Source organism: Canis lupus, chromosome 12 (assembly GCF_003254725.2).
Source record: "Canis lupus dingo isolate Sandy chromosome 12, ASM325472v2, whole genome shotgun sequence".
Lineage (NCBI taxonomy): Eukaryota > Metazoa > Chordata > Mammalia > Carnivora > Canidae > Canis > Canis lupus.
Window position 1 is genome coordinate 49,199,195 of NC_064254.1, and position 17,214 is coordinate 49,216,408.

A 17,214-nucleotide genomic window follows, 5' to 3' on the forward strand; every position below is an offset into this window, starting at 1 on the left:
TTCAAGTTGGGAGTCTCACATTGGGGGTAGAGTTTATTTACATTAAAAAAAAGTTTAAAATGGTAAATGTTTTGTTTTACTGCGTTAAAAAATTTTTCAAATAATAATGTACCTAATATAACAGAAGGAAAAAGATCCCTTGGGAAGGTGGAATTTTTAAGATTTTTTTTAAGGAATAAAAACTTCTCAAACATGGCTAGTTCCCTATAGATACGTGAGAATAAAATGAGATTCAAGGCTGGAAGTTTGTTTGCTTTGTATTTTTTTATTTTTTATTTGTTTGTTTGCTTTTTAAATTCTATTTATTTGAAAGAAAAAGCGAGCATAAGCAGGGGGAGGGCCAGAGGGACAAGCAGACGTCCCACTGAGCACAGAGCTGGACACAGGGCTGGATCCTAGGACCCTGAGATCCTGACCTGAGCCAAAGTCAAATGCTTAACCACTTAACTGACTGAGCCACCCAGGTGCCCCAGGACTGGAGTTATTGAACTCTCTGCAGGGCTATTACTCTGTTATTAAGCAGGCAGGCTGGGACATAGCACCATTTTGTGCTTCTGCCCCAGTGCCTTGTCACTGCTACTCAACATCAGGCCCATCCCAACTAGAATCCTTCCCTATGTTAAAATTCTTTTTTTTTTTTTCCCTATGTTAAAATTCTAATGCTCCAAACCTAATCCATGTTAGGAGAATGGTTGGGGTTGGGAGGATCTTAGTGACTAGAGGAAAACACACGGGCCGCTAGAAATGCTGCTATCCTCGTGCTGGTTACATAGATATATGCAGTTTATGAATAATCATTGAGCTGTACATTTCAGATGTGCATTTTTAAATGTATATTAAGCTTTTTTAATGTTTTTAAGGTTATTTGTTTGAAGTAATCTCTACACCCAACATGGGGCTCAAACTCACAACCCCAAAATAAAGAGCCACAAGCTCTTCTGACTGAGCCAGCAAGGTGCCCCCATTATGCTTTTCTTTAAATTGTACTGCCCAATGGACAAACCAATGATTCAAGGAATGACCAGAGCTTTTTCCAAAAAGAAAACAGTGAATCTGACCATCACACAAAGTGACAACTGACTAAAGACTACTAGGGAAAACAGACTGGCTCCCAACAGTTTCCGATTATAGAGCTAGATTATAATCTATAAATCTTTCAAAAGCATGGGTCTGGAGACTCATTCTTGAAAAGAAGCTCATTTCATATGGCAGGGGATGTTCACTATACTTACTAGCCTCCCACACAATGAGTAAAAAGAATGTCGTGACATAAAGAGACTGCTGGGAGTTATACTTGAGCCTAGCCCTGTCTCTCCCAAAGAGCAACCCAAAGGTCTCCAGACTAATCATTCTGCCTTTGTTTCATATAAATATGTTACCACAGCATGTACTACCCAACATCACACAGAGAATAAATGGAAGAGCTTTGCTAAAGTTAAAAGCAACATATAGGCATCATTAGAGTTTCTAATTTAACATCAAATAGAGACAAAGGAAATATCCAAGAGAGCCCTGGGTAACTTTTTCTTAATCTCTTCTGAGTACTTCTGTAAATGGAACAGCAATTTGGCAAACTTAATTTTTTTTTTTTTTTAATGGCAAACTTAATTTGACTCACACTTTTAACACAGAGCCCAGCCAAAGAAAAAAGCACACTGAGTGTTTAAGAGGGGGAAAAAGACACCCTACTGATGCCAACATACCTGCTCTCCAGGGACTGGTGGCTGCCCAGGCAGCACCACACCACAGACAGCAGTCACTCTGGAAGAGAGGTCAGCTGAAACAAGATGTCCCTGTAAGTACTGCAGCTCCTTCTCATTACGCCAAAGGGAGGTTTCTGGATTAGCCAAAACCAAGGCCTTCTCCAAGTCCTGCAGCTGGGCCTCTTCTAGTAACCTGAGGAAAATGAGGAACTCATCAGTTACTTTAATACACAACAAAGCCACATGAACATCTCTAGGAATCCTCCTTCTTACCTCAACCTGAAATGAATCAGTTCCTCACTATTAAAAATCTTCTTAAGGAATGATAACTTGTGCTCTTCATTCATACAAGTGACCAAAGCAAGACAATTGGCTGTGTACCTGGAGAAAATTAAAGTATATAAACTCAGAACAAGCAGCTAATTCTCAAGAATAAAGAAAATTTGCTAGCCAACTAAATACTAAAAAAAGAAATCCTAGGGGCGCCTGGCTGGTTCAGTTGGTAAAGCATGCAACTCTTAATCTCTAGATGTTAAGTTCAAGCCCCACATTGGGCATAGAGATTACTAAAATAAATAAATGAAGGAATGAATAAACTTTAAAAATAAAAAAAAAAGAGAGGGACCCCTGGGTGGCTCAGCAGTTGATCATCTGCCTTCTGCTCGGGCATGAACCCAGAGTCCTGGGATCAAGTCCCACATCGGGCTCCCTGCATGGAGCCTGCTTCTCCCTCTGCCTGTGTCTCTGCTTTTCCCTCTCTCTGTCTCTCATGAATAAATAAATAAATAAAATCTTTTAAAAAATTAATAATAATTATATAAAGAAAAAGAGAAAAAGCTCAGTCAGTTCTGCCTTCTGCTCAGGTCATGATCCCGGGGATCCTGGAATCAACCCCTGCTGGGCTTCAGCAGGGAGCCTGCTTCTCCCTCTGCCCCTCCCCCCAGGTGCTCCCTGGCTCTCTCTTGTCCTCTCTCAAATAAATAAATAAAAACCTTAAAAAAAAAAAAAAAAGAAAAAGAAATCTTATAGAATTGATATATTATAATTAAGAGTACAAAATACAAATCAGGCATGATGAATTCATTTGACAGAACCTGAAAAAGGTGCACTCCACTAGTATCATCTCATTTCCCATGAAAGAGATACATGATTAAAGAAAGGCAGTAAGAAACCCAAAGGCACCAGAATAAAAATAACACATTTTACATAGCTTCCTTTCCCTCCTGACGCACAGAACTCTACACTCCCTCTACCATCCCCACACTTGAAACATGAGAAAAATCCAACAGCTACAGACCAGCGGACCAAGGTGTCATGGCTTCTGAGAAGAGGGACACACACACTCCAGTCCCAGAGCTCCCGAAACACAGACTGGTCTTGTTGCAGAAACTTGTAAGCTGCTTCCATTAGGTCCCGGAGCTTCATCCGCCTGCGTCCATAGCGGACTGGATTAGCATCTGAACTCTCTAGGAAGAGTCTCTGAAAGACTGGAGAAGTGTCCTTGAAGTACCTCAGGGCAAACCTTCAGAAAGAGATTATTTTCATTTGTTAGTGAGGATATCAAAGCATAAATTTCTACTTTGAGACAGGACAGCAGAATGTAACAGGAATTTCCAAGGGTCTGGAAACAGATACGAATACTGAAGCTACCTAGTCCTAGACAGTATCCTGTTTAACTAGGACCATGGCATGATATGCCTAAGAAAATACAAAAATCAAAAGTACTTACCCCAAGTGTTTTCTACTGAAAATACACTCATTTTCAACAAACACTTACTGACCTCACACTAGAAGCCAGACACTGTGTTAACTACAAGGGGTACAAAACCAAGGAGATACTTTCCTTGAAGAGCTTGAATCTAGCAAGGAAGATAGTAATTTACAGAAACAAGAGGCACAAAGGAAAAAGATTCAACTAAATATGGGGGAGTCCAAAAGAGATGCCTTGGTTGCATCTGAAGAGATGAACGGACTTGCACGAAACACAGAAGGAAGGCGGCTAAGATTGTGAGAGGGACAAAAACTTCAGACGAGGTGCCTGGGTGGCTCAGCCAACTATGTGTCCAATACTTGGTTCGAGCTCAACTCATGATCTCAGGGTCATGAGACTGAGCCCTGCATGAGGCTCCATGCTCAGTGCTCAGCACAGAGTCTGCTTGAGATTTTCCTTCTTCCTCTCCCTCCCCTTCTGCCCTTCCCTGCACTATTGAGCTCACACAGTCTCTCTCTCAAATAAATAAAATCTTAGGGGAAAAAAAAAAGCTTCACATTGAATTTCTTTACATAATCTTAATGTTAATCCCCTATCAGAGGCAATTTGCAAATATTTTCTCCCAATCTGTAGGCTGTCTCCACATCCTTGTTTCCTTTGCTGTGTAGCAGCTTTTTAGTTTGATGTTCCATTTGTCTACTTTTGCTTTTGTTGCTTGTGCTTTTGGTGTCACCCCAAAAAAAAAATCACTGCCAAATCTAGTATTATGAAGCAATCAATCTCTTCCATCAGCCTGTTCCTGAGTTGCATCCTTTTATAATAACTTGGTGAACAGAATCCTCAGGAGCCTACTGGGGATGCGACAGAGCAGGGGCAACAGCCATTTGAATCTGTTTTCCAGAGCAACTTGTATTGAAGCACCAAGGAAGTATACCCCAGACTCCTAGCTCAAGAAATCCCCAAATATACACTGTAATTGGGAAATAATGAGAATTCAGGAGATGGGTGGGAAAGCTTGGGACTTCAACAAGCAAGCCAACAAACAGGAATAGGGACTTGGTAAATTAACACGTGATATTCTGAAGGCGACTGGATAAAGGAGACTTAGAAGATTCAAATGGGGCTCAGAAGAGATGTGGCAGAGTAAGAAAAAGAAATTTGGGAGAAAACACACCAAAACTATTATTAATAAGTTATCCCTAAAAAGTAGGATTTCAGGGTGAAGACTTCTGCTTTTGGCAATTCTTATTATTACTTAATACATTATTACTTAAATATACTACTTTTGTAAAAATAAGACATTTTTTTCTTCGCAAGTATACTGTCAGAATAATTCTTCAGGGGAAAGAGGCTGGTATTCCACTAGCTCGGACGCAGCTAATGTTGGCAGCACATGTGGGACTAGGTGGACAGTAACAAGTATGCAAGCATGGCAGCCTGGGTGGCTCAGTGGTTTAGCGCCCCCTTCAGCCCAGGGTGTGATTCTGGAGACCTGGGATCGAGTCCCACGTGGAGCCTGCTTCTCCCTCTCCCTGTGTCTCTGCCTCTCCCTCTCTCTGTGTGTCTCATAAATAAATAAATAAAATCTTAAAAAAAAAAAAAAAGTATGCAAACAGATAAGCAGTAACCAAATGGTCAACCTGACCCAGGAGGTCTTTGAGGAAGATAGGGGGAAATGAGCAGAGTGTACTGGCAATGATCCTCCATCTGTGCAGCAATGGGGAGAAGAGAACAGTGATCCAATCTAAGCACACAAAAGGGAGTCTGGTCAATACTCTCTTCCAAACTTATTTGACTACAGTAGCACCCTTTACTCTAGAGACCCATCATTTTCAAGGAGTGCTCTAAAATTCTGGTCTAAACAATGACAGATGAACCGATAAAGTAAAGCATTTTTAGCCAGAGAATAATAACATTAGTTTTTTCCCTAAAGAATATTCAAAGACTAAGGAGAAGGGGAGGTCTCTTTCCTGTAGTATGATAAAGAGTCATAAGGTCCAAAATGCAACATGGAATACCACCCAGTTAAACATCTAATCTTGGACAAGCCACTTGGGCAACTCATCAGTCTTCCTACCATCTAGAAATAAGACCTGTGATCCAGTTCCGGCCCTGACACTTAGGACAATTTAGTTAACCTCTCTAAAGACTTAAAATAACAGTAATAGTGCCTGAAGATGTTATAATATAAAGATTAAAGAACGCCTTACTGGCTCAGTCAGAAGAGCATATGACTCTTGATCTCGGGGTTGTGAGTTCAAACCCCACAGTGAATGTAGAAAGAAAAGGAATAAACAAAGAAACTTAAAAAAAAAAAAAAAAAAAAAAACAGGAAACAGTCCACCACTAAATGCAAATCAAAGAATAAAAAGATAACATATAGCTACATACCTAAATGCTATATAATCCTGTATAAATATTACTAAAACACCACCATTGGGGATCCCTGGGTGGCTCAGCAGTTTGGCGCCTGCCTTTGGCCCAGGGCACAATCCTGGAGTCCCGGGATCGAGTGCCCGTGTCAGGCTCCCAGCATGGAGCCTGCTTCTCCTCCCTCTGCCTGTGTCTCTGCCTTTCTCTCTGTGTCTCTCATGAATAAATAAAATCAAGAAAGAAAAGAAAAGAAAAGAAAAGAAAAGGAAAAAGAAAAAGAAGAAAGAAAGAAAGAAAGAAAGAAAGAAAGAAAGAAAGAAAGAAAGAAAGAAAGTTAGTTCTCTTTTCTCAATTAAAAAAACTCTAACACTCACTTTACTGCCCCTTTGACAATTCCACACAAAAGGTACTTTACTATTAATTTAAAAGGCAAAGGTAGATAGTGTGGTATGAAGCAATAGACCCCAGCTATTTGGGAGGATGAGGCAGGACTGTAGTTCTGGTCTGTAGTGCACTATGCTGATCTGGTGTCCATGATAAATTTGTCATCAATATGGTGACCTCCCAGAAGTGGAGGACCACCAGGCTGTCTAGGGAGGGCTGAACCAGCCCAGCGTGGAAACAGAGCTGGTCAAAAGAAAATCACATTAGAATCCAGTTCTAATACCACTTCTTACCATACTGCTTCGGATAGATTGTTATAAAGTCAGAACGGACACCAGAACTCTTCTGACTCCTGCAGCTGCTCTAGCAAGCAAAAAATGGCATACATCTGAAGTGAATGCTGTAACAGCTTCAACTAAAACTCATTTAAATCAGGGCACTTGGGTGGCTCAGTTAGTTAAGCCTGTCCGCCTTCAGCTCAGGTCATGACCCTGCACTGGGCTTCCTGCTCGTGGGGAACCTGCTTCTCCCTCGCCCTCTGCCTGCACTCTACCTACTCTCTATCACATAAATAAATAAAATTATTTTTAAAAATAATAAAATAAAACTCATTTAAATCACCTTATATGGATGTCTCACCAAATGATACAATCCTTGAAGATAGGGAACCTATCTTGGCCATTTTGCCAGACCGGTCTTGATGGCCAAGATTTAAAAGAACCTAGTAAATGGTCACTAAACTAAGCTAGATAAAGGGATTCCACTGTGATCATTTTTATAAAATAGTACCACCTATATTTCTTCTTATATTTCCCTTCTCCTCAACTCACTCCTTCTTACATCCCAAGTTCTACTATCTCAAGGAGAAATGTAAAGAAAAAACTGTTACTCACGGAAGGATGTCAGGATGGTTACAGAGGAGTTTGCTCATTGACACACAGAGCCTTTCGTGTAAATCATGGTTGACTTGGCCTCCAGCTTTAATGGCCTCAGCATTCCTTTCCAGCAAATCCAAAAGAAGAGGGCGTAGTTGGCGACCAACCAGCACAGTACAGTCTTTATCCAGAAGTAATTGTGCTAAGGTATTCAGGATACACTGGCGATCTTGAGGTGTCCACACCTGAGAGAAAGGCAAAACAAAGTCTATGTGAATGCTACTCATTTGCACTGCTACAGAAGAGCAAAAAGTCCTAGCTTGGAATTAAAACATCCAATTTCCAGATTTCATAAATGAGTTTACCTTATAAAACACAGTGAAGGTTTTTGCAATAGACGATTACAGTGAATTTAATGTAAAAGGCTGTTACAAAGAAGTTTCAGTCCACTGGGGTTTTAGCAAAAGGACTGATACCTGAATTCCATGTAAAATGCTACACAGCTTCCCTGAAAAATAATCTGTCTCATGGTCTCAGCACTTCCCAGAAATTCCAATGTTTCCCACAGCTCCTTTGCTCTTGAAGGAAAACAGAAATTGCATGGGTTTGGGCACCAACCTTGCAGTTATTATGTAAAACTGTCAACTCTCTTGAGGTAAGGATAGAGATTAGAAATCAATTCCTCAAAATGAATGAGGACAGCCTTATGAAGGCTTCAGCCTCGAAGAAATAAAACAGATCCAAAGGAGACAGTCATACTTTGATATGAAAGATGAAACAGACCACAAAATTCTAGTGCCTGGATTCAGAATGTCCATAAGAGTAACAAAGAAAACTGAAAAAGTGTGTGAAAAGTCTCATGTTGCTAGTGTGCATGGAGGCCTATACAATCCTTGCGGCCAACAATGAGATTGTGGGTTTAAACTGTTTAAGGGTCATACCCTCTGACCCAGCAAATCCAATGCTATGAATTTATCCCAAGGAGTTTCATACTAAGGAGTTTCATTTTTACATCAGATGTAAAAATTTAACAGTTTTCCAAAATTATCTCTCAGAAAAAGGCCACCTTACACTTAAGCTCTTAAAAAAACTTCCAAAATATACAGCATTGACTTATAAAACTAATTCTGAACAAAACACTGATTGGAGGAAGATATTACATTGGAACAATTTCCATCAATATTAGTCCTCCAAGGACATTTAACAGATTTGGTCATGATTCACAGGAGCATGATATGACATTTTCGATTGCTGAATGTCCCTATAAATAAATAAAATAAATAAATAAAAAATAATAAATTAAAACAAAATAAAAAAAAATAAACAAATAAATAAAAAAAAATAAAAATAAAAAAGTCCACGAAAAATATCACTTAAAAAGTATACAGTAGGGATGCCTGGGTGACTCAGTCAGTTAAGCATCTAACTCTTGATTTCGGCTCAGGTTATGATTTCAGGGTTGTGATCGAGCCTTGCCTCTGGCTCCATACTGGGCGCACAGCCTGCTTAAGATGCTCTGTCATGGGACGCCTGGGTGGCTCAGCAGTTGAGTGTCTGCCTTCGGCTCAGGGTGTGATCCTCAGTCAAGGGATCCAGTCCCACATCGGGATCCCTGCAAGTAGTCTGCTTCTCCCTCTGCCTGTGTCTCTGCCTCTCTCTCTCTGTGTCTCTCATGAATAAATAAAATCTTAAAAAAAAAAAAAAAGATTCTGTCTTCCTCTGCCCCTCCTCTCAAAATATAAATAAATAAATAAATAAATAGTATTCAGTAACTAGTTACAAAGTGAAAAAAAAGAAACTTCATCTACAAAATGAATGAAAAAAAACATAACTCTCCAGGACATGTTCTACAAATGGATACTTGCAGGTTGGGGAAAAAAACCTCCAGAGAGAGTATCATTTCATGAGCTTTATCTTCAAAAGGTGATATGGAAGTGCCTGGGTGGCTCAGTCAGTTGAGCACCTGACTGTTGATTTTGGCTCAGGTCATGATCTCAGGGTCTCAGGATCGAGCTCTGCATCAGGCTCCACACTCAGCAGAGTCTAGCTGAGATTCTCTTTTTCTTCTCCCTATGCCCCTCCTTCCTGCTCATTCATGAGCGTGCTCTCTCTAAAATAAATAAACAAAATCTTAAAAAAAAAAAAAAAAGTAACCTGGAAAACTGTGTTAGAAGAAATAGATAGTTAGCCTTTTTTAAAAAGGAAACTCTAAGCCCAACATAGGGCTTAAACTCCTGACCCCAAGATCAAGAGTCCCATCCTCTGGGGCACCTGGGTGGCTTAGTCAGTTAAGTGTCTCTTCCGCTCCAGTCATGATCTCAGGGTCCTGGGATGGAGCCCCGTGTAAAACTCCCTGGTCAGCAGGGAGTCTGCTTCTCCCTCTCCCTTTATGCTCGCCCTTTCAAATAAATAAAATATTTAAAGATAAAAATAATTTAAAAAAACAATAGAAAGAGTCGGTAGTGCTCTACCAACTGAGCCAGCTAGGTGCCCTTAGACATTTAGCTTTTCAAAAACCAACTTCAATCCATCAATCTTTTTTGACATATACTCTACGCACCCATTTATAGTTTGATGAGTTTTGACATATATACACACCCATGCAATCACCACCCAATAAAAGTATCAAACCCAAAGTTCCCTTATGTTTCTTGGCAGTCAATCTTCTCACCAATAATATGATTTTACGACCATAGATTAGATATGCCTAGTCTAGAACTTTATGTAAATTTAATCAGGGCATGCCTGGGTGGCTCAGCGGTTGAGCGTCTTTGCCTTGGCTCAGGATGTGTGATCCCAGAGTTCTGGATGAAGTTCCACATCGGGCTCCCCACAGGGAGCCTGCTTCTCCTCCCTCTGTGTCTCTGCCTCTCTCTGTGCCTCTCATGAATAAATAAATAAATAATCTAAAATAAATGAATGAATTTAATCATGCAGTATGTGCTCTTTTCTGTCCAATTTCTGTTGTTCAGTATAATGCTTTTGACAATCATTCATGTAAATAAATGCTTCAATAGTTTATTCCATTTTGTTACTACTTTTTCACTGTCTGAATAAACCACAACTTTTTTTATCCATTTGCATGTTGATAGATAGCTTCACTGCTTCACTGTTTCCAACTATCATCCAAAAAGCTACTATGGGAGCACCTACCTCAGTGACTTAGTGGGTTAAGTGTCTGACTTGATTTTGGCTCAGGTCATGATCTCAAAATTGTAAGATCAAGCCAGGCATTGGCTCCCTTCTGGGTGTGAAGTCTGCCTAAGTTTCTCCTTCCCTCTGCTCCTTTCCCTCCTCTAACCACCCCGCTTAAAAAAAAAAAAAAAAAAAAATAGCTACTATGAACATTTAGGTACATATATTCAATGCTTTCTTTTTTGTACCAGTTGTAATATATTTTACATTACCTAAGAGTGAGATTGCTAGGTCATATACCTATATGCTTAATTTGAATATAAATTTTAATTTAACTTAAAAAAATTTTAAGATTTTATTTATTTGAGAGAGCGTGTGCACAAACACAAAGCTGGAGAAGAGGCGGGGTGGGGGGGCGAGGAGCAGAGAGTAGAGGGAAAGCAGATTTTTTTTTTTAAGATTTTATTTATTCATTCATAGAGACACAGAGAGAGAATGAGAGACTGAGACACAGGCAGGAGAAGCAGGCTCCATGCAGAGAGCCCGACGCGGGACTCGATCCAGGGTCTCCAGGATCACGCCCCAGGCTGCAGGCGGCGCTAAACCGCTGCGCCACCGGGGCTGCCCCCCAACTTGTTTTAAAGTTAAACGTTGAGGGGTGCCTGGCTGGCTTAGTTGATAGATCATGTGACTTTTTTTTTTTTTTTTAAAGATTTTATTTACTTGAGAGAGAGACAGAGACAGACAGTAAGAGGAGAGCACAGACAGGAGGGGGGAGGGAGAGAGAGAAGCAGACTCCCCACTGACCAGGGAACTCCACAGGGGGCTTGATCCCAGGACCCTGAGATCTCTCATGAATAAATAAATAAAATCTTAAAAAAAAAAAAAGTGTCTTGAGTTCAGCTCAGATCATGATCTCAGGGTCCTGGGATTGAGCCCCATCCGGCTCTGTGCTCAACAAGAAATTTTTCTTTTTTTAAAGATTTTATTTATTCATGAGAATAATAAATCTCCTGATCCTGGAGACCTGGGATCAAGTCCCACATCGGGCTCCCTGCATGGAGCCTGCTTCTCCCTCTGCCTGTGTCTCTGCCTCTGTGTGTGTGTGTGTGTGTGTGTCTATGAATAAATAAAATCTTTAAAAAAAATAAAATAAAAAAATAAAACAAGTTGGGGATCCCTGGGTGGCTCAGTGGTTTGGTGCCTGTGTCTCTCATGAATAAATAAAATCTTTTTTTTTTTTTAATAAATAAAATCTTAAAAAAAAAAAACTTTAAAACAAGTATTTGTACCAGTGTACACTCACCAGCAATGCCTGAGACCTCTAGCCGCCAGGTAACTTCACCAACATATAGTATTGTCAGTTATAATTTTAGTCATTCTAGTGGAGCGAGAGTGGTAGCTGGTGCTTTTATCTGCATTTCCCTGATGCCAAAGATGTTGAGAATTTTTTCAAGTGTTTAGTCGCCATACGTTTATCAACTGTTGTGATGTTTGTTCAATCTTTTATTCATTTTCTTAAAGATTTTATTTATTTATTCATGAGAGAGAGAGAGAGAGAGAGGCAGAGACACAGGAGAGGAAGAAGCAGGCTCCATGTAGGGAGCCCGACGTGGAACTTGATCCCAGGTCTCCAGGATCAGGCCCTGGGCTGAAGGTTGCGCTAAACCGCCAAGCCACCTGGGCTGCCCTCTTTTATCCATTTTTAAATTTGGCTGTTCACATATATTCAATGCTTTGAAAATGTTATGAATTTCCTTCCAATTACTCCTCTAGCTGCATTCCACAATTTGTTTAAATTATCATTCAATTCAAAATGCTTTCATAGGGGCACCTGGGTGGCTCAGTAGGTTAAGCATCTGCCTTCGGCTCAAATCATGATCTCAGAGTCCTGGGATCCAGTCTCATGTACTTCTGGCTTCCTGCTCAGCAGAGGAAGTCTGCTTCTCCCTCTTCTTCTGCCCCTCCCCACAGCTCATGCATGCATGCACATGTACTCTCTCTCAAGTAAATAAAATCTTCAAAAAAATACTTTCTGATTCTACCAGTGATTTTCCTTCAACCATCTTTAATTTTGTTTTGTTTTGTTTTTTAATTCCTAACATTCAGGGTTTTTTTTCCTAATTTAATTCCATTGGGGGGCAGCCCCGGTGGCTCAGCGGTTTAGTGTCGCCTTCAGCCCAGGGCATGATCCTGGAGACCCGCGATCGGGTCCCACGTCAGGCTTCCTGCATGGGGCCTGCTTCTCCCTGTGTGTCTCTGCCTCTCTCTGTGTCTCTCGTGAATAAATAAATAAAATCTTAAAAAAAAAAAATCCATTGGGATCACTGAATATCTCATGTATGACTTTAATTCTCCTAAATTTATTAAGACTTATTTAATGGCTCAGAGTATGCTCTATCTTGGTGAATGTTCCAGATGAGCAGAACATGTATTCCACAGTTACTGGGCACAGCATTCTATAAATGTCAATTAGATAAGGTTTACTGATAGTGGGTCTTCCACATGCTTAGTGATTTTCTGTATTTCTTCAATCAATTACTCAGGACAGGATGTTAAGTCTCCGATTATAATTGTGAATTTGTCTGTTTTTCCTCCTCTGTCACTTTTTGACTCATGTATTTTGATCTTCTGTTATTAGGTATACAAATATTTAAAATTTATTCCTTAAAATTCACACTGTGAGGCTATCGCATGCATTATAACATATTTGGCAACACTCCTGGCCTCTAAATACTACGTGCTAGAAGCAACCCCACCAGCAGTTTTGACAACCAAAAATGTCTCCAGATTTGCCCTTGGGGGCAAAATTACCCCAGGTGAGAATCACTAGGCTGGATTTAAAAACATCTGAAACAAAAAAATGGAAATAGAGCTGACAGAAAAAAAAAATTCTTTTAAAAGCTTTTGTTTTGGGAGCACCCGGCTGTCTCAGCTAGAAGAGTATGAGACTCCTGATCATGAGTTTGAGCCCCACGCAGGATATAAGGACTCAATAAACTTTTTTTAAAGAAACTTTTAAATTTAAAATTAAAAAAAAAAAAAAAAAAAAACACAACACCTCACATACTATTTTAGAAAGCTTGGATATTTATTCTAGAGACAATGGGGAACTTTTATACAAAATACTTATAGAGTCAGATGACTTATTAATTATAAGTATATTAAACGACCAGAATAGGGGACCTATAGGTAAAAACAATAAGTTAGTGGTTGCCTGGGGGGATGTGAGAAAGCACAGTGATGGGGGTAGGGCGGTGATAGCTAAAAGGTATGGGGGCTTCTTTTTGAAATAATCAAAGTGTCGGGGCTTCTGGCTTGTGCAGTTGAAAGAGCATGCAACTCTTGTTCTCAGGGTCATGAGTTTGAGCCTCACATTGGGTATAGAGATTACTTAAAGAAAAAAATTTTGTTTAATTTTTTAAAAGGATGAAAATGGGGACGCCTAGGTGGCTCAGCTGTTGAGCGTTGTCTGCCTTTGGCTCAGGGCGTGATCACAGGTCTGGGGACTTGATCCCCCGCATAGGGCTCCCTGTGTGGAGCCTGCTTCTCCCTCTGTCTCTACCTCTTTGTGTGTCTCTCATGGATAAATAATTCTTAAAAAAAGGGACACCTGGGTGGCTTAGCGGTTGAGAATCTGCCTTCAGCTCAGGGCGTGATCCTGGAATCCGGGGATCGAGTCCCACATCAGGCTTCCTGCGTGGAACCTGCTTCTCCCTCTGCCTGTCTCTCTCTATCTGTGTGTGTGTGTGTGTGTGTGTGTGTGTGTGTCTCATGAATAAATAAAATATTTTTTAAAATAAAAATGTAAAAAAAAATCTTAAGAAAAGAAAAAGGATGAAAATAAACCTGAGCCAAAGCCAAGAGTGGGACACTTAACAGACTGAGCCACCCAGACACCCCATGATTTTTAATAGTACATTTTTCTTAAAAGCCCTTGGAATGTCCTGTGAGGAGAATGATAAAAGTGTCTTTTGTTGTATTAAGGAAGTGAATTTTATGAGGTTTTTAAAGTTAAGTTCTAGGCCCAACGTGGCCCACCACCCCAAGATCAAGAGTTGCATGCTCTACCAACTTATGCCAGCCAGGTGCCCCACAAGTGAATTCTGGAAAGTACCCAAGGGCTGGTTGTCTAGAGAACCAACCAAATCATTAGTGTTGGACTTTCAGTCATACACCCACCTCCACCTCAGGCCATGGTTGGATATAGTTCCAACACCAATGGCTAAAGATTTCATCAATCATACCTAAGTAACAAAGCCACCTCAAAAACCCAAAAGGACTTGATCGGGATGGCTTCCAAGTTGGTGAAGACAAGGATATGTGTAGAAAGTGCCACCTCTGGAGAGGGCATGGAAGCTCTGCACTCCTTCTCACATACCCTGTCCTATGCATCTCTTCCACCTGGCAGTTGCTGAATCTGCTTCTCTCTCTGTCTCTTATGAATAAATAAATGAAATCTTTTTTTAAAAAATTCTTATTTCAGATCCCAATTGCAATGAGAATCATCTTTCAAAGGTTATTGCTTTACAATAAAAATGGTTTTGTTTCCAAAAATAGGAGAAATACAGACTGGCAACACAATCAACTCTTCTGAGTGAAAAATCTTAAAATTATTACTGAAAATGGCTCAAGGAACAAACCTGAGAAGACATCTCAGGACAGAATTTGACAATGTGAAGCAAAGAAAAGGGAGAAGCAAAGGTGTTCAAATCTCCTTAATTCAAATGAACTTTTTTTAAAGATTTTATTTATTTATTCATGAGAGACACAGGCAGAGGGAGAAGCAGGCTCCACGCAGGGAGCCCGACGCAGGACTCGATCCTCGATCCCAGGTCTCCAGGATCACGCCCTGGGCTGCAGGCGGTGCTAAACCGCTGAGCCACCAGGGCTGCCCCCTCAACTGAACTTTCTAGTAGCTTTCAGATCCAATACTATTTCAAATACAATCTCAGAATCCACATGAGTGGTTCTCACACTTAGGTGTATCAGATTCTCTAAAACTTTATCTCCTAAAGACTACAAACCCTTTCCCCACGCTACTCCCAATACATAAACACCAATTTTACATTCAATAACAGCAGTGGGGAAACATCAATCTCCTGTTGCTGGTTCATGATCCCCGGAATCAGAACCTGTGCTTTGAATTCTAAAGCCCACTTACAGAAAAATACCTCTAGCAACAATACATAATTCAGGGGATCCCTGGGTGGCGCAGTGGTTTAGTGCCTGCCTTTGGCCCAGGGCGCGATCCTGGAGAGCCAGGATCGAATCCCACGTCGGGCTCCCGGTGCATGGAGCCTGCTTCTCCCTCTGCCTGTGTCTCTGCCTCTCTCTCTCACTGTCTGCCTATCATAAATAAATAATTTTTAAAAAATACTTAATTCAGGAGCCTGTAACGAAAAGCTCAGCTCACGCGAACGGATTAGCTCTTCCTTAGTCCAACCCATCAAAACTCAGTTCTCTTTCTACAGCTCACCATTTGATTAGGGATTCCCTTCACTGGGTCTCAGAAGCCAGAAATTCCAGGCTATCTTGACTCCTCCGTCCCTTTACTTTACACTTTCAATTTGTTGTCACCAAACAGAAATGCCTCTCGTGTCAATTCTCTGCTGCTCCGGACCCAAAATACTCCCATTACTTCCTAAGCAATGCCATATGTATGTGTACAACGCATTAATGACTTAAGTTAGATACTGGAGTTAGAAGGGAAAAAAAAAAACAAAACCCACATTTTCTACTCTCAAGAAGCTCCAAGATATTGGGGGTGGGGAACCTTTAAAAAAGGAAATTAAAATACAACGTGAGAAAAAATGCATGATAAAGGTCCTCCACTCAGACAGCAGGGAGTCCAGAGAAGGCTCTTAAAAGGCCAAACACCCACTTCCTAGAAGACTCTAATTCACCTCATAACGCATACGGTTAATGTCACAGATCGTACTCGCTGTCTTGCTTTGTCCTTCAGTTGTTTTGTGTTTATGAACTGTCTCCAAAAATAGACGCTGTATTCCCCTGCGGGCAGACACCGTAACGAATTTCTCCGTCTCCTCACGGAACCGCACGGTTACCTCACGTAAAGCAGGAACGCAATCAATACGTGTCTGCGGGCCCGAACTACGGGATGGGACGGAGAGGGGGAAAAAAAAAAGAAGTCACCCAAACTAACGGGGGCGGCTCAGGCTTGGCACACTTAAGTAAAACACATGTCAAACGGGCTGAGATCCAACTCCAATCGCAGGAAAAACCAAGCACGTTTCCTTCGGAAGGCCGTGTGCGCCACAGAGCGCTCGGCGGCTGCAGGGGACGGAAGGGTCTCTCCGGTAAGCACGAAAGGCTTCTTCCAATTTCCTCAGACGCGCGCGGACGTCCCCGCCCCTGGCCCGCCCTGGGGAGGGGGCCTGGAGGGCAGAACGCCGAACCTCCGTACCCCGAGCGTAGTGCGTCTCGCTCAGGGCCGCAGGGCACGCGCCACGGGGGCGACAGGGTCCCGGCCCGGCGACTTCCATCCGCCTCCCCCACCTCCCCCTGCTTTTACCTGTTTGGCCAAGAACCTGCCCAGTTCGCTACGGCTCTTCTCGTTCTTGGCAGCGAGTAAGCGCAGCGGGGCAGCCGCCACCTCCAGGAAAAGGTGCTCCATGTCCGCAGGCCCTGCTGCCCCCGGCGGCCCCCAGCGCTCCCTACTTAGCGCTCGGAGCCCCCCCCCCGAGCCGCGGAGGTCGCGCGCGGCAAGCGCCAGCAACTACGCCCCCGGGGAAAGCCGAAGCGGCAGCCCCGCAGACACCGGGAGAACTGCAGCACACGTGGGGGAGCACGCGGCGCCCTGCGTCATCAGCCCGCGACCGCGACCGCAAGGGCAGGGCAGCCCCAGCCCCGCCCCCTCGGCGGCGGAAACGGCGAGAGTCACGCCCGCGCCACTTCCGGGAGGGAAACTGGGGCCGACCGCTCTTAGGTCCGGGTCCCGAGGGTACCGTGATGGGAGGTCTCAGGGACCACGTGTGGCCGGACCGCGCGATCGGAGGTTCCGCTAGGCCCG

General features: G+C 42.1%; 1 protein-coding gene across 2 annotated transcripts in view; it reads right to left on the reverse strand.

Moving 5' to 3' along the window:
* MDN1 (midasin AAA ATPase 1) overlaps nucleotides 1–16,998 on the reverse strand; it is a 166,437-nt gene extending 149,439 nt beyond the window's left edge. For both annotated transcript variants that reach the window (XM_025444928.3, XM_025444927.3), the window contains exons 1-5: nucleotides 16,717–16,998; nucleotides 7,065–7,291; nucleotides 3,001–3,225; nucleotides 1,977–2,084; nucleotides 1,704–1,896 (exon numbers count right to left, since the gene is read on the reverse strand). In XM_025444928.3, coding sequence (XP_025300713.3) covers nucleotides 1,704–1,896; nucleotides 1,977–2,084; nucleotides 3,001–3,225; nucleotides 7,065–7,291; nucleotides 16,717–16,818 — 855 coding nt within the window. In that variant the 5' untranslated portion in view covers nucleotides 16,819–16,998. The remainder of the gene's footprint in view (nucleotides 1–1,703; nucleotides 1,897–1,976; nucleotides 2,085–3,000; nucleotides 3,226–7,064; nucleotides 7,292–16,716) is intronic.
* Between the last annotated feature and the right edge of the window lie 216 nt (nucleotides 16,999–17,214).